This window comes from Festucalex cinctus, chromosome 9 (assembly GCF_051991245.1).
Source record: "Festucalex cinctus isolate MCC-2025b chromosome 9, RoL_Fcin_1.0, whole genome shotgun sequence".
Taxonomy (NCBI): Eukaryota; Metazoa; Chordata; class Actinopteri; order Syngnathiformes; family Syngnathidae; genus Festucalex; species Festucalex cinctus.
The window spans coordinates 17,783,166-17,807,949 of NC_135419.1; the positions used below are offsets into that span (position 1 = coordinate 17,783,166).

The following is a 24,784-nucleotide window of genomic DNA, read 5'->3' on the forward strand; positions in this document are numbered from 1 at the left end:
CATTAATCTACATATTTTCCGAGGAGGTGCACTTGATGGCTTTGCAACATTGCCGCGGAATGCACCGTCGCTGGACACTTCATTAGGGACACCTGCACAGTCGCATGAGAGCCAAAACGACAACCAACTAAGATGGATGGACGGAGAAACAACAGGAGATGAGATGTCACTCGGAACAAAAAAAGGGAACCAAATCCTTACTATGCAACGGTGAACTCTCACTAGAACAAAAACAACAAATCTCAACTGAACAAGTCTGGAAAGAAGAAGTATACCTACGTGACAAGATTTGACAAAATGCCACATCAACCTGAGCACAATGCACCAAGAATTTAAAAAATTGCTCAAGTTTTATTTGTTGAAAAAAAAAAAAAAAACTGGCCTTTTTTGGAAATTTTCTATAGAAAATCTGTGAACTTCAAAAGAGTAAAACACGATGACTTCATTATTTCTCAATGTTCTTATTAGCCCTTTTGTTTCATCTTTTACTCGGGGAAACCACTTCTCTGATTGGCTGACAACTTTCATCATTATTCCGTGTTTTTAGAAAATTCCACAAAGATGGCTCTTGTCACGTTGCCAGTATAAGAGCAACAAAGAATCAGAATCTAAACAAGAGATGGACCAATACCAATTATTAGTTATCAAGTAGACCAATAAACAATATAAAAGCTGTTATTCGTTTTGGGGAAAAAGGGGAAAACAGTAGTTGTTTTTTTTCCCTTGTTGAAATGTCTTATCTTATTTTTATAAAGTTCCGTTAAATAAATTTAGTGCACGGGATCTCTTACATAAAGTTAACTGAAAATGTGAATAGTTTCCTGAAGGATAACAGTTTTAAATTGATCTTTTATCGGCCGCCAGATGTTTACAAAAGGCTCATTCCCATATTTGTCAAAATACCGATCATGTATATCAGTCCGGCCAATAATTGGTCTATCCCTAATGTAAGCTGTACGAGTGTAGAAGGAACATGGAAGTGAGAAACTGAAAATCTACTTACCTCAACAACTGCAAAAGCAAAAGGTTTTATACGTGGTTAATTTAAAAATACCGTTGTTGAATTTGTACTACACAATACTTTGCATTATATTTTTAAAAAATCTTGCACACAAGGAATAAAAAAAACTAATATTAAAACTAATACAAACTAAACTAAAACAATGCATTTTTTATATGCTCTGAAAATGAAATAAATAAATCAAAACTCAAAATTAAATAAAAACTAATTATAATTTTAAAAAAAATCTCTCTCTCTCTCTCTCTCTCTCTCTCTCTCTCATGTCCCCATGTGCGACACACATGTGACATACAAGAAAGAAGACAAGTGTCTTCTCGGCGAGGCCCTTTGGCCTTTGAAAGGTTTCAATATGCATGTGGCCTTTAGCCGTCCCGGGCGCTAATGATACCCTGGCTCCTTTTTTAGCCTTTTACAGATGTTGATAAGCAGCTCAGGTGGACGCCGACCTCGTTGACATTCTGACATGTTTTATAATCCTTCGGGGGATATTCGATAAGTCCAATTAGATGTGCAACTCCGCGGGCAGATCTAGTCGTTTTAAAATATCGGCACTGGGATTGGATTACAGGTGTTGTTTCTCAATGTTCTTACTTTTCTACGATAACTCTCGCTTTTAGTGTGCCGTAAATAATCTTTTATTCACCTCCTCTCTTCTGGTGTAGGAGAGGAATTGTTCTTACAGGTTCAATTTCATGCCAGATCCTTACTCATATATACTGTTCAGTCATTTATGTTCATATTTAATAAAAAAAATAATAAGCAAAACATCTTAACATAATCCAGGGTCACACCGTAACCGTAAAAGTTAGTTTTTAAGTAACAATTAACCATGTTTATTTGTAATTATAATTTACTGAAGCGTAGAGCTGCCAATGTGGAGTAAACATTTTTGGCTGGGGAGTATGTTCGAACATACTCGCAAATATGTTCGAACATAGTCACAAATATGTTCGAACGTATTGAAATATGTTCGAACATACTCGCAAATATGTTCGAACATACTTGTAGGCTACATGCTATAAAGTTAGCATACCTTCCCATAATGCCACAGGGTATTATTTGCGCATCCGCAAGTGAAAACAAAACCCAATTTTTTAGGCATTTGGGCCACATTACCAATTCATTAGAAAATTAAGTAGACAAAAAACAGTGTTTATTCATAACTTTTACGATTTATTATGTCTGCCGTGCATGATTTTGGTGCGTCATGTTTGTTTTTCATGTTTTTTGTCGACTGAATTTTCAAATGAATTGGTAATGTGGCCCAAATCCTAAAAAAAATGGGGTTTTCTTTTCACTCGCGCATACGCAAATAATACCCCGTGGCATTACGGGAAGGTATGCTAACTTTGTAGCATGTAGCCTACAAGTACGTTTGAACATATTTGTGAGTATATTCGAACATATTTGCGAGCATGTTCGAACATATTTGTATGTTCAAACGTATTTGCGAGTATGTTAGAACATATTTGCAAGTATTTTCAAACATATTTGTATGTTCAAACGTATTTGCGAGTATGTTCAAACGTATTTGCGAGTATGTTAGAACATATTTGCAAGTATTTTCGAACATATTTGCAAGTATGTTCGAACATATTTGCGAGTACGTTCGAACATACTCGCCAGCCAAATATGTTTACTCCACATTGGCAGCTCTACGCTTCCGTAATAATTTGTATTTCAGAATTTCAACCCTAGTGAACTATAAACTGTCTAAAGTAGGGATGGGTGACATCGGCCCTTTTACTATCACAAGAAATGACAAATTATTAATTATTAATTTTATGCAATTTAAGGGAAAATGCTACATTGGGATTTTATTTTATTTGTGAATAGTACTAGTGGTATCAATTATCGTATCGGTGACAACTAGAGTTGAGTACTCGTACGGTCTGAAGAAAAAGTGGTATCGAACCCTAATTTTTTCCACCGTAAATCGTTTGAAATGTTATCTTATGAGTTGAAAACAATCTCGCTGCTCTTACATCGACTTTAAACTGTCAAGCTCTGCTCGCGTTGCAAACGTAATCACCATGTTAGATGCTGGAGAAGAAGAAAGTTTCATGAGAAAGTGGTGAGTGGGAGAGAACGCCTTTTAAAAAAAAAAAAGTGAAAATGGGTGAAAAATGAGCAGGTGCGAGTACAGCAGCAGCACGCGGGAAGCATCTTTATCGTCGAAAGGCGGCGTGTGCGTGTGTGGGTTGCGGGTTGTGAAGTGCCACTCACTCGTCGGGGATGACCTTGCTTGTAAAAGTCCTTTTCATCCAATAAAAAAAAAAAAAAAAAAAAAAGTAAGTCGACTTGATGAAGTGTGAGAGACAAATGCAAGGATGGCGAGTGAAGAGGGTGGGCGAGCTGCTGAGTGCAGCTGTGGTCAAGAAAATGTGTGTGCGTGTGTGAGGGGATTAAAAGTGTGTGAGATAGAAGGGGGTGGAATACAAGTTGCAGCCATCAAGAGGGAAAAGTGAGGCGGGTGAAATGAAGGTGAAGATGTTCGAAGAAAGCAGGTAGGAGGAGGAGGATGCGGGCGTCATGGAAGACAACGGCTCCTTGAGGGGGCGGGGCACAACAGCCGTGGCAACCAATTAGAATCGCACATTGATCTTGTGCTTTGATTGGTCCATTTACTTTGGGCTTCTACTTTTGACATTAACGAAATTGTGAGGTTATATACGGATAAATAATTCGGTTGGTTTGGGCTCATACTTATTAACTCATTCACTCCCAGTCATTTTCACAGAGGCAGTCCCGTTCGCTCCCGGCTGTTTTACTGGATTTTGACAGATTTTGCAAGGCCCACAGAATATTGTGTTTTATGGCCATAAAAGCATGGAACCTATCAAAAGAAAGATTAAAGTCTCTTCTTTCATCAGGGAAAAAAAGTATGTTTCTATCTGTTTGCGTTTTGGAGCAATTAGCAGAGAAGAGAGCTAAGTTTCATCAGATTTCACAAATCTATTTAAAATTGTAAGTCATTGAGCTTTTTTTCTACATGGCCCTGATTGATCTCCTTTGCTCTGCTTCCACCTGCTAGCCGTTTGTGTAATAACTACCATTTCTGCAACCGTTCTTTGCAGTTGAGAGGCTGCATCAAAGCCTTCTGTATGCTCTAGCACAAAAAAAAAAACCAAAAAAAAAAAAAAAAACGTATAAATACGTCTTTGGGACACTTAGAACATTAAAAAACGTATTTATACGTTATTGGGAGTAAATGAGTTAATGAAATAGCGAGGTTATATACGGTTAAATAAAGGATTTGATTGGTCACTTTACTTTGTATTTATGACATTAACGAAATAGCAAGTTGATATATGGATAAATAATTTGATCAGTTTACTTTAGGCTTATACTTACTAATGAAATAACGAGGTTATATACGGTTAAATAAACGATTTGATTGATCAGTTTACTTTGGGCTTATATTTCTGACGTAACAAAATAGAGAGGTTATATACGGTTAAAGGAATGATAAATAACACAATAGCTATTGATTCATTTCAATGAATATGAATCAAAAAGCCTTTTGCCAAGAAAAGGCGCGACCGCATGATGATCAATAAAACAACTTTCAGCACTTCTGCACCCAAATAACAATGACATCTTTCCGGAAAGGCTTGTGTATGAAATTGCAATCTTTACGGGATATGTAAAACCTGCAGTTTTCGTATTGGATCAAATTGCGTTGTCCTGCTTGTTTGTGACCATATGTTTTGTTTGACTCCAGGGCAGTGACTGGTTTTTATTTCAAGCATACAACATGACTCAATTAAGTCCAATCTAATAAGAATTTTGCTGCGCAGCTGCGTGTGCCCGCCGGGCTTCGAGGGCCAACGGTGCGAGGTGAACCCGGACGACTGCGAAGACAACGACTGCGAGAACAACGCCACCTGCGTCGACGGCGTCAACAACTACACGTGTGTCTGTCCGCCCAACTACACGGGTACGAGTGATGTGTCAACCTATCCTCTTCAATTGCCTGATGTCTCCCAAGTGATGATTATCTTGCGCGATACATTCCCAGCCATCAAAGTGTCTCAAGTCATCTTAAGTTGTGTCTTAAGACCCGTTTTTGAAATGTCTCGATTTTGGTTATTAAGACATCTTGACACACGTTGGTGGCTTGTTATGAATGCTTTCCCTCCCCAATTTACGAAACCTGGCAAACCAGGCATACTGTTATAGTAGTCTAACATCATTTTATCACATTTTCTAATCAAAATAATCCTCACAATTCAAATTACAATGATCCAAAGTCCACCATTTCAATGAGCGGAGAGCGTCAATGCTGCATTAAAGGAAAGTAGGACATCGGATTTATCCCACTCGGCTTGTGTCAGTTCTGACCTTAAAAGTGTTCAAGGCAATGTAAAGACAAGATATATGTTCACATGACACATTGTGACTTTTTTAACCAGAACACCAGTCTTCTCCAGGTTCTCCGGTCTCCTCCCACATTCCAAAGACATGCATGGCAGGTTAATTGGGCTCTCCAAATTGTCCCTAGGTGCGCTTGTGTGCGTGGTTGGTCGTTCGTCTCTGTGTGCCCCGCGATTGGCTGGCAACCAGTTCAGGGTGTACCCTGCCTGCTGCCCATAGCCTGCTGGGATAGGCTCCAGCACCCCCGTGACCCTTGTGAGGAGCAAGCAGTTCAGAAAATGGATGGATCGATGGCCCAGAACACAAAAAAAATTAGTCAGAATCAGTTGTTTACATTTTCCTCGAACACTTGGAAGGCGAAACTGGGACACTCCAAGTATGCTAAATCCAACTTCAAACCCTCCTCAAATGCGGCATAAACCGCCATTTTGGCTCGCGATGTCACTTTGGAATTGTCAACGTTGATGACCACTTCAAGGCGTTATGCCTCACGAATCGATTCAAGCACGGTCCGATTTGAAAGTGGAACAATTCAGTTTGGTGTGATTACGATTCAGTATGGTGCGTTTCAGTTCAAGTGGGTGTGATTCAATTACTTTTTTGTCGTCATTTCACATAGATTTGAATTAATTTGAAATCTGGCATACATTTAAAATTCAGTTTGACTCGAGGCATTCACATCTTTTAAATAAAAAAAAATATTTTCCCATTCAAATTGTTTTTTTTTTTTTGTAACACTCACTATTATATTTCGGTCAACAACTAATTCACTATTCCATGTTCGAACATATTTGCGAGTATGTTCGAACGTATTTGCGACTGTTAGAACATATTTGCGAGTATGTTCGAACGTATTTGCGAATATGGTCGAACGTATTTGAGACTATGTTCAAACATATTTGCGAGTATATTCGAACATATTGAAATATGTTCGAACATATTTGAGAGTATGTTTGAATGTATTTGCGAGCGTTTGAACGTATTTGCGACTATGTTCGAACATATTTCAATTTGAATTAATTTGACATGTGGCATACATTTAAAATTCAGTTTGACTCGAGGAATTCACATCTTTTAAATAAAAAAAATTTTTCCCATTCAAATTGTTTTTTTTTTTGTAACACTCACTATTATATTTCGGTCAACAACTAATTCACTTTTGCATCTCATGTAACAAAACAGTCTATTATTGACATACATACTGAACAGTGTGGCGCGGCACGGTGGGGAACTGGCTAGCATGTCCGCCTCCCAGTACTGACTCGGGTTCGAGTCCAGGCTCCGGCCTTCCTGGGTGGAGTTTGCGTGATCTCCCCGTGCCTGCGTGGGTCTTCTCCGGGTACTCCGGTCTCCTCCCACATTCCAAAGACATGCATGGCAGGTTAATTGGGCTCTCCAAATTGTCCTTAGGTGTACTTGTGTATGTGGGTGGTTGTTTGTCTCTGTGTGCCCTATGATTGGCTGGCAACCAGTTCAGGGTGTAGCCCCACCTACTGCCCAAAGCCAGCTGAGATAGGCTCCAGCACCCCCGTGACCCTTGTGAGGAATATGCGGTCGAGAAGATGGATGGATGGATGGATGGATGGATGGATGGATGGATGGACGGACGGACGGACGGACGGACGGACTGAACAGTGCAGTCACTCTTGAGTGTATTCACCCTATATGAGAAAACACAAGCCATTTCAGGATATCCCCTTCCCCAGCATAGTGTGTAGTGTGAACCTAATAGAAATGTACATGCTTGGTGGAAATGTGACCAAAGTAAGCGAGTGACTTTTCGGTCACTTGGACTGTTCCCCCCTGAGAGTCGCCGCACAACTGCTTACTCGCGCAAAAATGGCTATTTCCACTTTTTTGCCGGCTGGTGAGTCCGTAATGGACAGCCGCTCCGCTGTGACCCCGACGCTGCTCCTGGAAGGAAGTTCGGGCCGGGAGAAGAGGGGGAGGGAGTGCGCGTGTGTGTGCGTGCGAGGAGAAAACATAAAAATGTCATCGAATGAAAAGAGGTCAAGAAAGGGGTTGATAAAGTGAGGAGGAAAGATGTGTGAGAGAGGTGCTGAAAGTGGGAGGCAGAGTCGAGCCGTGCCAGCTGCTGACTAAGGAGTTAAGTTGTTTTTTTTTTTCCTTTGTTAGCTTGACACTGTCCTCTAAAGTACACACACATTCATATACACACTCTCCTATGATACTGGAACTCATTCAAGACCCACACATCGTGTCATTAACATTTGTTGGCATGCAGAAGCCTCTCATGCTGCCAGCCACCTTTTTTTACGCACACACAGAGTTGGCCCGTGGTTCAGTGGCCTGTGGTCCAATCATCAGGTGTCACTTTAAGAGTTCGCTTACTCACTCAGGCTTCTCCGGCCCAACCAACGGAGCTTTTACATCGCAAAGGAACCCTCAAGGCAAATATGCCTACAAGTGATGCTGGTCGATTGTGAAAGCGGTTTTCCCGTAGGACATAATGGAAACAGAAATGATCAGTTCCAGGCTCACGATTACAAAACATTAATCAGTTTTTTAGAGAATAGCTGAGGACGAATATATGAAGAGAGATAGCAAACTGCGACTAAATTAGAGGGAATGTGTATGAAAAACACGTGACCTCGTAATCTTAAACCGCCATGCAAGGTACAAAACCTCATCTCACCTGTATCTATCTAATGTATCTTTCCATGATACGATCCATTCGAGTGGATCTGGTAAATTTCAGTTGTAATTTGGATTACTCTGTAAAAATAAAAAAAAAATAAAAAATATGGACCTTGTAAAGAGCCTTGTGGAACACCGCCAATAACCAATCTACAAGGGGTCCTTGTTCAAGAGAGTTCCATTCCTATGACAGGAACACAATACAAATTTGTATGCGAGTTAGACCACACCACAGTCTTACCATCAAGTTATGCTAACTTTAGCTTCTCATACTGTCAGAGCACCTCCCCGCCTCTCGTGTAAAGCGGACATGCTCAACAAAACAAATGTCAGTCTTTTAGTGGTGATGTCACCACGTTGGAAAAGGTCATATGGTCAACGAGAGTTAAGTCCTTCCAGAGATGTCAAACACGTGAAGATCAGCATCTAGTTTGTGAGGTGGACAACTTGAAAGTGGGGCTTTACGGGAAAGGTCATGAGGGCCATTATACTTAGTGAGCAAGATCCCAATGGGACTGTGAAGATCCAGGCTGAACTTCCTGCAGCTTTTTGGTCCCGGTGTAATTTTGTTCTGACATTTTGTCACGAAAAATGTGGTTCACAACTTTTCTAAGATTTATTGCAGGGCTCTTCAATGCATTTGTAGTTCATTGTTATTTAGTGGCTATCTATTGGCTGAGTATGCGAGTTTTTGGTGACTGTAATAAAGCTCAGGGAAGCTAAGCACTAAATATGAATTATGTATGAAAAGATGAACACTTTGGGTTTTGCTCTCTTACTTATTTTGTCAAGACGCCGCTGTTAATACACATTTCTAACTCCGTCAAACAGCCTGACTTGGATTCATGTTAATAATACAAAATGGCATTTTTTTTTCTGTTGTTTCCGTCTGATTCCAGAGTGTAATTTACCAGTGAGGCTATAAAGGTCTTGGGAAAAAGGCTGGTGGAGACAGACATGGTGGGAGTTAGGGGAGGGCGTCAGGATTAGATTAAAGCAGGCACAGAATGAAGACGAGAGTTTTAATGGTGTCGGACCCAGATAGAGGCGCATAAATTCGACCTTTTTCCCACCCTTTTTTCCTGTCTATTAATGTCTCCTCTGTGATTTATGCCCCGCTTTTATGTTAGCAGATGTTGTAAAGCTCAGACGGATCGGCCTTAATCCCTCACATCGCATCGCAAATGTTTGTCTATGCCGTATTATTTTTATTTTTTTGCATCGGCACCAAGATGAGGTCATATTTCTCCCTCACCAGGTGACCTTTGCGAGGAGGTGCTGGATCCCTGTCTCCCTGGTTTCGACCCCTGCGAGCACGATTCCAAGTGCGTCCACGTCGGGCGCAGTTACAGGTGAATAACGGCGGGCAAATCAGAAAGCTGTTAAAAAGGTCACCTTTGATCATCCAAAAATATCCCATCGCTTCATCCTTGAGTCAAAGTCGGAAAAGAAATTGAAGTAACTCCCTTGAGGCGTTCGTGGGATGATATGTGGGGAAATAGCCAAATAGGTTTCTATTAGCATATTGACAAACAGGCCCAGATTTCACACTAAGCCCGTTTGACGTTTAAAACGGAGACGAAATTATGACACTCAGTAATGATGACGTCCATATTTGCACAGGTGCGAATGTTTGCCGGGCTACGTGGGCCATTTTTGCGAGCAGGACTACGACGACTGCCTGGAGAACAAGTGTCAACACGGCGCCGAGTGCGTGGACGCCGTCAACGGCTACACGTGCGTCTGCAAGGAGGGCTTCAGGTGAGAGCCGCAACCGATTTACAGAGATGGAAGCTACGCACACACACAAACACACACCTGGAGGAGATACAGATGGCCATGGAGCCACTTGACTGCCTTTACGTGCCGATTGTGTGCATGTGACAGATGCAGTATATTAATTACAGGACAAAAGCAGGCTTGTGAAATTTTTTAGGAGGAAACTTGTCGAGGAACATGTGGATCTTAACATCAGGAGTGTTTTGTTTTTTGTTTTTTTAGCAGTGAACTGCAATCACTTGACGAAATAGCAGCAATTTGGCAGATACTGTTGTTTTTAGATCAACCACATAACTTTGTCTTAAAATCAAAGCTATCTTAATTCTAATACATAAAGCAAAAGGCTATAAAGACGGGCTAGCATCTATGTGGCAGTGGTAGAAAGAAGCAGCAGATACTTGAAGAGAGTGTAGCAACGTGCAGACGTCAATATAACAATACTCGAGGGCACATATTCCTTATCCTCTGCAAAAAAAAACAATGATAGTACTGCAGTTTACTGAGTCCCGCACGGTAGTTGTGAGATGTGCTGATACAAATTAACTAATTTGCTCCCAAAAACGTATAAATATGTTCTATTTTAAATGTTTTAAGTGTCCCAAAGACGTATTTATACGTAGTTTTTTCTTTAATGCTCTTTTTATGCTACAGTATACAGAAGGCTTTGATGCAGCCCTCAACTGCAAAGAACGGTTGAAGAAATGGTAGTTATTAGACAAACAGCCAGCAGGTGGCAGCAGAGTATAAGAGATCAACCAGGGCCATGTTGAAAAAAGCTCATTTACTCACATTTCTAAATAGATTTGTGAATAATGCTGAAACTTAGCTATATTCTAATGCTAATTGCTGCAAAACGGAAACAGATACAAATATACTTTTTTTTCCCCTATGAAAGAAGAGACTCTAATCTTTCTTTTGGTAGTTTCCATGTTTTTATAGAAATAGAACACAATATTCTGTGGGCCTTGCAAAATCAGTCAAAATCCAGTAATACAGCCAGGAGCGAAGGGGATTGCTTTTGTGAAAATGGCTGGGAGCGAATGAGTTAAATGAAATTCCATTCATTTCAATGGGGGAAGAGAGTGGTCACGGAATGAATTAAACAAACAGTAACATGTCATTTCAACAACTTTTTGATCACAAAAATAAAAATGTACATTCAGCTAAGAAATGTGAAATATTTATATGACATTTATTAAAATGCTGTCAAATTATTATAATGTGTGTAACATTAATATTACATGCATGACTGCCTAGCTGTTGAAAAGAAATATATGTGCATTGTTAGTTTCAAATAATTGAACTGGAAAGGATTGAATTGGAAATTCTGTACTTAACAAAAAATGTACTTAACCATAATATAATGAATTTATCAAATCTTCCTGGGAAAGAGGATTGTAGCTGTGAAATCTTATAACACAATCATTGTATCACAAGATTAAGATGTCAAAGTTGAATTTCCAAAACTGAAGTTTCACAACATCCTCGTCCTTCCAGCGGCTTGTTCTGCGAGAATCCCCCGCCGATGATCTTGCTGCAGACCAGCCCGTGCGACCAGAGCGAGTGCCAAAATGGCGCCCAGTGCCTGCTGGTGGCCGACGAGCCCGTCTGCCGCTGCATGCCCGGTTTCTACGGCAACAAATGCGACAAGATGGCCACCGTCCACTTCCTGGGGCGAGAGGCGTACGTGGAGCTTCCGGGCGCAAAGCTACGCCCAAATGTTCACATTTCGTTCCAGGTATGCTTGCATTTGTTCTTTTTTTTTTTTTTTTTTAAATTATAATGAATACGCTGTTATTATATTGTATGTTTTTATTATAGTTTTAAACATGAATGTTTATTTACCTCAGTGGAGAAAAATTTCCTTTGTAAAGGTAATGTGTGTGAGGTCATGGTCAAACTTCAAAAATTCATGAAGGGTTTTGTACAAAACTTTATTTTTAATTTGTTTTAGCAGTAATTAAAAAAACATGAATTACAACTTTTTTACATGTAATTGTGTTTTTAATAATTTTGAAATTACTATTACTATTTTAAGAATTATTATTATTTTTTTTATATTGTGATTGCTTTATTTGACATTCGTTCATTCATTCATGCTTCAAAACACTAATTCTCACTAGGATCGCAGATTTATTTTTTTTTTATTAAAATTTAGAATACTTTAAATGTATCTAATAATCGACCTTTGTTACCAAAAAAAAAATCAGAAAAAATATACATTTCTTTAAAAAAATAAATAAATGAAAAATCTTCTTATGCTGGCCTTAATTTATTTTTATTTTTATGAGTTATTTGTCTACTGCACTGACATTATATCTAATTATTAAAAAGATGTTGTTGTTTTTTAATGAATAAATTACATGTACTCAAATGTAACTGTCATGTTTTGTTACGGTTCAAATTTCAATAAACGTTTACGTTTCAAAATTGTTTTAATTAGAATTCAATATTACTTTACTACTGGCCTTTATTACTTCATTTGTAATTTTTAAATACATATTGTTTTGTTTTTTTCAAGTCTTGTCTGGATGATGATGAAACTACAGGTCACATTGCACCCTAAACTGAATTGGTGTCCGTGAGAAAGAAACATAAGACGAGGAATAAGTTGTGCAACGTGCAAAATACCAAATGTAGCTTTGAAACTCTGAAATTGAAACAACATCTGCAACATGCTGCATCCAAGACCTGCTGTGCTCACATACACACGCACACACATGCTCATACACACACTTTGCACTCCCATTTCCACTCTGGACTGTTCTGGACATGTGAAAGTCGAATCCCAATTGAGGCGTATTTTCTTGCTGCCTTTTTTTTTTTTTTTTTTTTGAAGACGCAAGATCATGCAGAAAGCATAAAAGTGGAACACTTATGTTTAACACCTGTGCGAACGTGAATGTGTGCTCCCACCTTCCCGCCAGCAGCTTTTCACTTTTCAATGCCAAAGCTGTTAAATCCGCACCAAAAGTCCTCCATTGCGAGAGGGAAGGCCGAAAAAAAAGGAAAGTGCATTGACAGCCCTTCATAAATCACTTTCTACTTGTTCCCTTTTAACACGTTCTCTCACTCTTTTTCTCGTTATCATCCAACCTTTGTTCATATCTCTATCTTTTCTCTCTCTCTGTCTCCTTTCCAGCAGCTTGTTAGCAGCTGTGAACTTGGCCGAGTTCCACGGTAAAGCTGCAGTGTTAAGTGTTTGCCCCCCCCCGCAGCCACATGGCCACCTGTTAGGCTGCTTCAGTACGATGTTCCCGGCGGCCGCGGCTGCCCCATTTGCCCGAAACCTAGTGTGCCGTGGATTTTAGGTCATTGTTTTTCTCCGTATTCGTCTTGTTACATTTTCTCACTGTGTATTTTATGTGACTGGCTGTAAGACGGCGTATTAGGGCCACATATAAATACAGTATATATTTTTTTAGAGAAGGGTGTAATATTCTGAGAAATACTCGCGAATTTACAACAAAAATTTTGAATATTTGTGACATTATAAAGTGGCAAATTTGCAAGAAAAAATATTCATAAATTTACGAGAAAAACCTGAATATTTGCGACCAAGTGCCAAATTTTCGAGAAAAAAAACCTCACAAATTTATGAAAAAAAATTAATATTTGCGACATTATAAAGTGGAAAATTTGCGAGGAAAATAACTCACAAATTTACAATAATTTTTTTTATAGTTGCGACATTATAAAGTGGCAAATTTGTGAGAAAACTAAAAAAGTTAGGAGAAAAAATTTTATATTTACGACTTTATAACGTTGCAAATTTGCACAAAAAAAAAAAACTCACAATTTGACATTTTTTTAAATATTTGCAACATTAATAAGAAATAAATTAATTAATAAAGTGGCAAATTAGCGAGAAAAAAACACTACAAATTTACAAGAAAAAAAACATTTGTGACATTAGAAAGTTGCAAATGTGCAAGAAAAAAACGCACAAATTTACAAGAAATTTGTTTTATAGTTGTGACATTATAAAGTGGCAAATTTGTGAGAAAACTCACAAATTTACAAGAAAAATAAATAAATATTTGCGTCATTATAAAGTTGCAAATTTGCAAAAAAACAAACAAAAAAAAACTTACAAATTTACAAGGATTTTTTTAATATTTCCAACATAAGGTGGCAAATTTGCTAGAAAAAAAACTGGGAGGGGGTTCTGTACACAAAAAATACAACCAATTCCAGTTCCTTCCCGGACATAATTAAAAAATTAAATTAGAGCCATAAAAAAAGGGGCCTGGTTTTATGCCCACCCCAAATATTAAATATCAAACGGTTTTAATTAACATACATGACAAAGTTTTTCCTGTCACTAGCATCTTTTAAGGCACCACAGTATTCGTGTTTGTTGTCTTCACTGATGAGCCAAGTGAAATCATGCAGTATAAAGCCCAGTGAGCTTCCTAAAGGGTTAACTTTTCCCCCAATTTCCACCCAAATTCTCATGAGAGCATGTCCAGAGATTAGAGAGGCACACTTGTTATCTCTTGTGTGGGAGGTCTCCGCTGCTTTTTGTCTGCTAGGCAACCGTGTAATTTGGAGTGTTTTATTCTATTTGTGCACACTGAACCATTATTGACCCAAATTATCTGAGTGGCCGTACATTATCGAGCGGTTGGTCCTGTCACACGTGGCAGAATTTGTGCGCGGCGCTGACAGAATAATGCATGAGGGTCCCGGAATGATGTGTAAATCGTGTTGTGGTGTCTCCCCCTCAGGTGGCCACCGACAAAGACAACGGTATTTTGTTGTATAAGGAGGATCACGACCCGCTGGCTGTAGAACTCTACCAAGGGCACATAAGACTCATCTATGACATGGCCAGCTATCCTCCCACTACAGTGTACAGGTAGGACGCTCAATCTTGTAAATTTGACGTACCGCAAAGGAAAGTATTGTAACAACCAAATTTGCCAAATTAGATCAAATTATAAGTATGTGAAATGAGGCTACCTAGCCATTGTTTCCGCTCTGGAACAACAAGCAAACCTATGATTGAGCCATGAAAATCAATCCTGTAGCTGTAATTTATCCCTCTTTCTTCAATGTAGTGACAGGTGCTAGCCACCAGCTAACTCGCAAGCTAACAGGTTTCCTGCACTCCTCTCAACCGGCGGACCGGTGATGGGCTCGTCCGCGGCCTCACTCCCTTGCATGTAGAAACCCAAAAACAAAAACACCAATCTGTTTTGTAAATTGTGGCATCTAGGGAAGGTTCATTTTTGGGGCGTAGCCTTAGCTAGCTAGCTAACTGCACACTGTCATGGCAGGAATGGATCTAGTAGTAATCCGTAATTAAATCGAAGTTGTGCCGGTTAAACGATATGAGTCAAGTTTAACGTGAAAATTAAGATTTATAGTTCAAAATATATCTAACAATTAGTCGTCACATTTATATTGAAATGAACCTTATCTTTAAGTATATAATTCACATTTAAACTTAAGATTTGTATTTGGATATTTCTTAGATTTATATTTCAATTTAACATTTCAATTTAGTATATATTTCAGTGTTTTACATTTAGGTACAATACTTTGATTTATTCTTTAAAGCAACACTAAGGAACTTTCAGTTTACGTTGATTATGGCAGGGCCATATGGAGAAAAGCGGGATTGTAATGCCTGAAAGAAGACCACATTTCCCATGACAACAAGTGCCAATGTAGATCCCTGACTGTCCTTTTATCCGGGTAGCGTCCCTTTTTCTTTTTTCTTTATCGTCTCCTCAGACAAAACTTTTCAGTTGCTTTGCAGCTTCTGCCCGGAAAGCAGTAATCGTGCATCGACATTCAATTTGACTTCCGTCTTTGTAATGAATGGAGAAAGGGGGAAGTGATGTTTGCCATAAAGCAATCAGCACATTAGATTTATTCTGTGGCAGTGTGCCTACCATCCTCCGCAAAGTTACTTATTGCCAGTAAAAAAAAATATGATACAGACCTACTCAGGACATGGCAAAGGTACGTACCATTCAACTATTTTTAAGTCGTTTCATCAAAGGAGTTGTCAAAATATTTTAAGGTTGAAAAGTTCCTTAGTGCTACTTTAAAGTGACAAATATTGTTGGAAATAAGAGGAAAAGTGAAAATTTTGCAGTTATTTTCAGCAATAACCGCACTGTACAGCACTCCACACTGTAAGATTATAAAAAGTCATAACTCGTACACTCAAGGTTACAATTTCAATTGGACTTTGACTTTGTGGACTTTTTTTAGTAGCTTGCTGATTCGGCCGAGCATACTAATCCACAAAGTGATTCTTCCCAGCGCGCATGCAGACTCACAGATCCATATCGGGGCGCTTCCCCTTTATAAACAAACACCCAACTCCCCAAAATTCCAATGTAATCCCGACGAGACGGTCGCGGACCCGAGAGTAAGGCAACAAAAGTCTTTGGAGGTGAGACTTCAAACGGTCCGTACAAGAAAGCTCATTCAAGTGTGTTAGCCCACCTTAAGCCTTTGGATATCATATAAAAGGTGCATTGACATTTTCATAGAATTTGATATTCTGTAGTAAATTGCGGTAAAGGAGATGATAATCCAAGATAACACTTACTAAGGTGACTGGAACATAAACAGTAAAAAATAAAACAAAAGAAAAAATAGTCTGAAGTAGTTTTGGACTGAAACAGTTTTGGAGAAGTTCAGCTAACTTCAAGGGGAGAGGAGGTGATGGATGAAAGATGAAAAAAATGCACACTTGGAGAGCGAGTCCCTCCTGAAAAGAACAGCGGTCTTTGGTTGTATTCCCAATGTCAAGTTCAAGTTGAGACTGTCGAGTTGATTCCCAATGATTAGCAGGCATAGACGATAAAAATCAGCCAGAGAGATGTCAACAATTGATTTTTAAGCACTGCTAATCATGCAGCCTTTCACAAAACAAAGATGTGAAACCAAACACCGAAAACAAAATCAAGTGAGCTGTCTAGTCAAACTTTTTTATATAATCCGACACTTTTTGGAAACCACCGAAGGCCGCCGGGAATGTTTTGTTTCTCTTGCCCAAGCCACGATTGTACCTTAACCTTAACAACAAAAATGCTCGTTTTGACCAACTGCGCATTTTTCACTCAGACTTTAACCAGAAGGCGTCATAAAACATTCATGCTTGTTCCTTTGTTGATTGTTTGACTGCCTCATATGTGCTTGTGTAATTCTTATCAAATACTTATCAAAACCAATGCAGTGTTTTCGCTGGAAGACAAACTTTTCCAGAGGGAGGTCATATTTGTAGAACATGTGATGAGTACACTGGTTGCACAGACTTTGATTATTAAACATGTATTTTTATAGACATAAAAGTGTGGTCACCTTACATTAATGGGATGAGGATTTATTGCTCAAAGACACCGGTATGTGTTTTTTTTTTTTTTTTTTTGGCAGCACAAGCTTAAATCATCCGTCCATTTTGCTTAAGCTTTTTCCTGTTCAAGGCTACAGCAGGGGGTTGGAGTCTATCACAGCTGAGTTTGTGTAACAAGCAAAAAGGGCTTTAAATCATTTTGTAAAAACATTTTCGGAGGATTGGCAAATTGATTGAAAAGCAATAAAGCAGATGTACAGAAATACTTCTTGCTGTGGGATCCCATTGATGTCATTTTTCATAGCATGTCAAAGCAAAATCCGAGCAATTAAAGAGTTTTTTTCTAATGGATGCAACTTTTTTTTTTTTTTATAATTAAACTGCGTGGTTGCCTGTTGGTCATCTGCCAATTGACAATTGAGTGTTGAGATTGTTTTTTTTTTGTTTTTTTTGGAGGTCAGGCCAAAGCCATGTTTGATATGGTCACACCCTCTTGTGTCCAAGGAACTATGTTGAAGTTAGAGGAGGATGTTCATTTAGTCAGGTTGTTGTGTTGTCGAATAGAAAAAAAAAAGTGTGTTGCTAGCATCTTTTCCCAAATGAAAATGGTTGGTTTTGTTTTAGCGCTATTCTGGTATTTATTGTTTTTTTTATACGAATAGTGTCAGAACTGGTGTCACAAAAGATAGATTTCGAATTTAAACTACACGTTTTCTCTTCATTGTGTCCAAGATGATCAACCGACAAAGTGATCTTGCAGAATTTGCTTCAATCGGTCCTAGCTGGGAACAGACTTGATTTTGATCTTTTCTAAGCTTGAAGATCATGAAAGTGACCCATTCTGATGACGTGGCCGTAATGATGAAGTTGAGGAGGACGCGCTTACAGAAGGTTGGAAAAGTGTGTTACTGTTAAGACTTTGAAGGGGAACATTTTGCAGTTTGTATTTTCGATTTCAAGTAGTCACACCAATCCTGGAACCTTTCTGACACACATCCTAGTTAGGAATGTAACGATAGTGGCAGTATCGTGATATCGTGATATTAAAGCTGCCACAATATATCGTCGTCGTCATGTCACGATATTAAAAGTAGCACATCTGTTAAAAAAAAAAAAAAAAAAAAAGTTGGGTTGATTTCCACATGCAGTTCTAGCACCCTCTGGTGGCCAGTTTTTTTTTAGTGCAGTTGAATTTTCACAAGGCATGTTTTGGCCCTTTAAAATCCACGATAATAGTCAGATGAGGAACATAATATACCTGTGAACAGAGTCAATATGTGGGGGAACTCAATTTATTAATTTATTATTTAATTTAATTAATTATTAATTAAATAAAATTAATTTTATTAATGATAAAAAAAATGTATCAATTTATTGTAATATCTCTCTCTCTCTCTCTCTCTCTCTCTCTCTCTCTCTATATATATATATATATATATATATATATATATATATATACATATATTATCGTATGGTGACCTTCATATTGTGATAATATCGTATCGTGATGTTTGGATATCGTTACATCCCTAATCCTAGTTGCTCTGAAAAGGCAGTAAAGCAAGTAGTGGCCCAAGACACCGAGAGAATAGTCCCAGGGACATTTGCATTTGTACAGCAGCAGGCATTGAGATATTAGCTGGATGGACAAAAAAAGCCTGTGAGACCATTACAGATTCGAGTGTGTGGAATCGGTGGTCCGACAGAGGAGAGTGATGAAAGCAGATGATTAAGTGCGGAGATGACGGAGGGATGGAGCGCACCCGGGTGGGCGGGGGAGTCCACCACAGACCGAGTCTGAGAATTATCCTTGTCGACTCTCGTTAGGGTGACGCCGGCCACGCCTGCTCGGCCGAAAGACAGATGAGAGGCCCGACAGGAAGCGGGGATTGGGAGTGGAAATGGACACACAAGCTCAACGGCTACACAATATAGTAGTATAGTTGGATCAATAGGGGGACAGTCAACCTACAGGAATGAAAAGCAGAAAATATAGAATCGGTCCACCGTTTATAGTAACAATATAGTAACAATTCTGACAAATTTTCAGAATGTTTTCGTTGTAATTTGGACCCTTCTGCTCTAATTTCTGCTCTGGTTCATGTCAATATGTTTAGTGCTGATTTTATTTTTTTATTTTTTTTAACATGTGAGTGACCCAAAACATGATAAAGCAATGACAAGTGTGTTCTTACGGGTCTTGTAATGATTTCTCAGCGATATCTCCACTGAAAATCATGAGTCCCCTCCTACAAACCAGACATCTGTAGTACAAGAACTAAAAGAAGCTCGGCCATGCTTCGTAATCGGCTACCAGTTGTACGACGAGTACGATTGTCATCCACAACCGTCTTCCGATCAAATCTGAGAGAATTTTTTTGGTTTATCATACATGATTGTCATCCCCAATATTGACAAGCAGATCGACGAAAAATGCATACATAAAACACCCCACACCACAGGATAATCGTGGAGGATAATCTTTTAGGAATGTCCGAAAATTGATTTGAAATTGTTGTTGAACGTCACAATTGCATAGCTGGAGTTTTGACCACACACTTAACCCTTTGACCACCAAAAACGTTCAATAACGATTAGTAAAATCACGATGTATGCCGCCATAAACGTTAAATGACGTCAACTATGTTTTTTTTTGGGGGGGGGGTTTCTAATCAATGGGAAGTGCAGCGCTGCCTGATGTGTGTACCATGCTTCAATTCAGAGACGTCAATCTTGATTTTGTCAATAATCCATGTTAAAGCAGGAGACATTCATAGAATTGAAGCTTGTGTCTCCACATTGCTCCCTATTCATCAGTTTGGAGGCAAATGGAACGCGGCCCAACTCCAAACCTACACCGCAATCCCCGATGTATTTCTTGCTGCGTGCCATTTTTTGATTACATGAGTCTGATCAGCCTAAATCCTATCTGCCCCAATTTGAACACAAATGACTGCTTGAACCTGATCAAAACCGCAACACCGCGCAGGACCGTGCAAGTTTTGCTGCCGCCGCAATCTGAGCTCAGCACTTTGGCATCGAGGGGAAAAAAAACAAAAAAAAACAAGAGCGCCACTTTTTTGCAACGTGGAGCTCCAGTACACGTTTTGCCTGCCAAAAAAAATGAGAGATTAACTTGACGTGAGTCATCTCGCTTGTAAACGGATGTAAACAAACAACTCGGTTTTTGCACCCGAGACAAGCAACTACATCATGAACAAAAGAAAACATGTTTGGTCTCGGGAGAAGTTTGGCAAATGTGACAGGGTGACGTCGTCCTCTAAATCAGAGTTTATTATTCACAACCCTGTTGTACACTACTGAAGATATATATTTTTTTTTTTGTTGAACAAATTTGTCGCTCAAATCCAAGCTATGTCGTAATCTGCACTAGGGCGTAATCATTTATTGAATGGGTTTTTACTTCGAAGTATGCTAACTTGACGGAAACGTAGGGTTTGGTATCGATTCTAATTTCCTCAGTCGATTCAATTTTAAGTCACAACAGTTCAGATCTATTCGATTTGGATTTTTTTTTTTTGTGATCTAATTCGCTTCACTTGTCAATGATATGATAAAAACTCTACAAACATTAAATTCCAAATTAAATTTTGCAGCAGCAGTAACTGGTTGGATTTACTTTATTAATTGAAGTAACATGCTATAATAAACATTGCAGCAAGGGTGAGATGGAAATATTGTTCAAATTCTAATTCAATAATTGTAAATATAAATGTAAAACATTGAATTATTTTCAAGTCCAATATGTTAGGTCTTTCATAAATGTAAGAAAGTATGAAAGCGTAGAGCTGCCAATGTGGTGTAAACATTTTTGGCTGCTGAGTATGTTCGAACATAATTGCAAATATGTTTGAACGTATTGAAATATGTTCGAACATACTCGCACATATGCTCGAACATACTCTCAAATATGTTTGCACGTACTTGTAGGCTACATGCTACAAAGTTAGCATACCTTCCCATAATGCCACGGGGTATTATTTGCACATGCTCGAGTGAAAACAAAACCCCATTTTTTAGTCATTTGGGCCACATTAGCAATTCATTAGAAAATTAAGTTGACAAAAAACAGTGTTCATTCGTAACTTTTACGATTTATTATGTCTGCCGTGCATGATTTAGGTTTGGTATTTTTTGACCCATAATGCAACTTGGTATTGGGCTTGCGCAGTTGAGTACCACAGCATTATGGGAAGGTATGCTAACTTTGTAGCATGTAGCCTACAAGTATGTTTGAACATATTTGCAAGTATGTTAAAACATACTTGCGAGTATGTTCGAACGTATTTACGAGTATGTTCGAACATATTTGCGACTATGTTCGAACGTATTTGCGAATATGTTCGAACGTATTTACGAGTATGTTCGAACGTATTTACGAGTATGTTCGAACGTATTTACGAGTATGTTTGAACATATTTGCGACTATGTTTGAACATATTTGCGACTATGTTCGAACGTATTTGCGAGTTTGTTCGTACATATTTGCGAGTATGTTCGAACCTATTTGCAACTATGTTCGAACGTATTTGCGAGTTTGTTCGAACATATTTGCGAGTATGTTCGAACATACTCGCCAGCCAAAAATGTTTACTCCACATTGGCAGCTCTACGCTTCCGGAAGAAAGTATTTAAATTCATGTGAACAGTAAATAAAAAAAGAAAAAACGGAAAATTTTCTTATGAATTTATAGGAGGAAGAGATATTAGAATAATCGATTCATGATTTTATGAATTTATCAGTCTTTCGATTTTTTTATTTTTTATTTTTTTAAACTCAGCACTATGAAGCCTATTACTGCCAAACGAGAAAAGGAAGTTCAATGTCCTGTGAGAACGTGATAAATTTCACATTATGATGCAGTAATTCATGGTGACAAGTTTGACTTCTGGTTCAGGGAGTTTCTTTTGTGCCTTATAAATCAGTTACCAGCTATGTCACTATGCTGATATTCGATATTACTACCAAAAAATTAGGCCAACTGCTAACTGCCAGAAGGATTTCTGAATCTTAATCACGTTGAAACATTTAACGTATCACTGTTTAAAGTAACTCATTCTCATGATGAGCAACGTTGACTGTGGTTTGATTGAAAGCATGAAAACAAAAGACGAGATTGCATGATTGCGGTCAAGAAAACGGGGGGGGACGCAGTAAGTCTTTACGTGCATGTGTGTGCGTGCGTACGCGAAAGCATTTGTTGTGTGTTAATGCGCTGCCCTTTACTAAATGTCACGCTAATCTCCCATCAGGTCAGGCGGATTGCGTCTACCTGTACTGTTACTCAACAGCCAGCAACAGAAGGTTGAAGGGAGGAGGGGGGCGGAGTTTAGGACAGCATGATAGACAGCGGCGGGGGGGAAAGAGATGTTGATGGGATGCAGGAATAATTGAAGAAAAGATGACAGCAAATTAGGCAAGTGTATATTACGATGGAGCGTCATTTTTACGCAACAAAGTCGTACGTCAGGCTGTCAGCAGATCTTTGAAAAGTCGTCAGTATTTGATTTTTTAAAATTGATTTTACACAGATGCAATAAACAACTTTATTATGTGTCATTTGGAAAGAATTTGGCAAATTTGTAATATGGACTAAACCAAAAAAAAAATAAAAAATGCAATTGTATGTTAAAATGTAATGAAAAGACGGGGGCATACCTCGAACCAGATCTGTTTAAAACGCTCAAAGGCAAATTGAAATACTGAGATGGCCAAACGTTGTCGCAGAGGCCTCGGAAAACGGGACGCAGCTCCTTCCTGGAACGCCGCCTCAAACGGCCACCAGTGCGACTTTTTCGAAGAAACCGGCTTTCATCAAAAGAGGGAGTGGAAAAAAACGGAAAAAGCAGCTGTGGCGTCTCAGCAACAACTAATTGAGGTTACCACGGTAATACGGGACTGGCTAGCATGTCTGCTCCATGTCACTGTAATCAGCTTGGGCTGCACCCCCCCCCACACACACACACACACACACTCACACACACGCAGACTGGCTTGTATGTACAGAGAATACAAACAAGCATTGCGTGAACACCAGCTATTTATTTCTAAATAATCGACAAATCTAGTCCGGGAAAACGACAGAGGCACCTAATTGGATTAAACAGTGTAAGTAGATCTAATCCAAATATATATTTTTTGTGTGGCTGTTTGAGATAAAGTAAATTACCTGTAATTGTGTCTGGGTTGCGCGTAATTCGTTTATGATTTTAAGAAGGGGCTTTTCCTCCTATTTGTGAATTGTGTGTTTTTCCTCCTGCGTGTTTTTACTAAATTTTCTCAACGAGCTGCTTTTAATTGACTTGCACAGCTAATAGGGGCTGAGCTGAGGTAATAAAATAACATGCACATGCATGCACAATATTTACAGTGTACAAGTCCAGTTGGAAAATTACTTGTGCTCTTCTGCCACCCGCTGGAATTTTTGAGAGATTCCTAGAATAATTGTTGCATTAATTCTTTTTTTTCTTCTTTTAACTAAAATTATAAGTACAAGTAAATAAGTATAAGTACAATATTTAACAATCATTTAAAATGTTTGTACTGTATTCATTTATCTATTAAACAAAATGTATAAAATAATTGTTTGATTGTAAATCAAATAAAAAAAATTAAGTACAATGAACAAATTCATGCAAACATACTGTAAATGTTTCTTTTTTTCATAATTGTTTTTGAGTAAATAAAAATATTAGTAACTGTGAGAATAAACTTAACTACATAATTGGTTGATTTTGGTTTATTGTAAATAAAGAAAATAATGGTAAAATGAACTATTTCAGTCACTATTTATTTTTGTAATTGTTAATGGCAATAAAAATATTAGAATTGTTGTTTTAAAGCTACATATTGTATATTAATAAATAGTTAACAATCATTCTAATTAATTATGAGATATTTGCTTATAATAACAGAAAATATTAAATTAAATTATTTATGATTAATACATACTATTTTATTAAATATTGAGGAATTGTCTGTCATTGAATTAATTTTGAATAACAGCATTTAAAAAAAATAATTAACTGTTAAACTGTTTCACTGTAACTGTTTAAATTGGTGCAATTGGTAGTTACTACCTCATATAAAAATGATCTCACCCATTTTTCTCTTTTTAAAAATCATATGTGTGGTCCTTGAGTGCAAATGTTTGCCTGCTCCTGTTCTAAATGGAATTATGAGCACACACACACACACACACACACACACACACACACACACACACACACACACACACACACACACACAAAACTTTTCGACCAGAAAGAGGAGCGCACCAATTTTGATGGACAAAAAGAGAAAGTCAAAAGCCAGCAAAAACGAAGAGATGAGCGGGGTCTTGGAGGCCATTACATGGCGGCTAATAGAAACCACGTCTATGTCTGCTTTGACCCTCAGCAAACCAGCAAAATGTTCAACTAGGTCGATGTAGAATGTTTTTGTTTTTTTTTCTCCAAAATCAGGAAGTCATCTGTCATTGTTGATGTAACGCATGAACGTCCCCGTAATCCAAGTAACACCTTGAACCAATTATCTGTGCTTTATATATGAGGATAAATTGGGCAAAATGGCTTTAAAAGTGTGTTTGTATTGCGGTTAACGCGGGTTG

At 38.4% G+C, this 24,784-nt stretch overlaps 1 protein-coding gene across 2 annotated transcripts in view; it reads left to right on the forward strand.

Moving 5' to 3' along the window:
- Positions 1-24,784, forward strand: part of slit3 (slit homolog 3 (Drosophila)) — a 275,614-nt gene that overhangs the window by 241,422 nt on the left and 9,408 nt on the right. For both annotated transcript variants that reach the window (XM_077532803.1, XM_077532804.1), the window contains 5 exons: positions 4,822-4,961; positions 9,315-9,408; positions 9,680-9,817; positions 11,333-11,573; positions 14,566-14,696. In XM_077532803.1, coding sequence (XP_077388929.1) covers positions 4,822-4,961; positions 9,315-9,408; positions 9,680-9,817; positions 11,333-11,573; positions 14,566-14,696 — 744 coding nt within the window. The remainder of the gene's footprint in view (positions 1-4,821; positions 4,962-9,314; positions 9,409-9,679; positions 9,818-11,332; positions 11,574-14,565; positions 14,697-24,784) is intronic.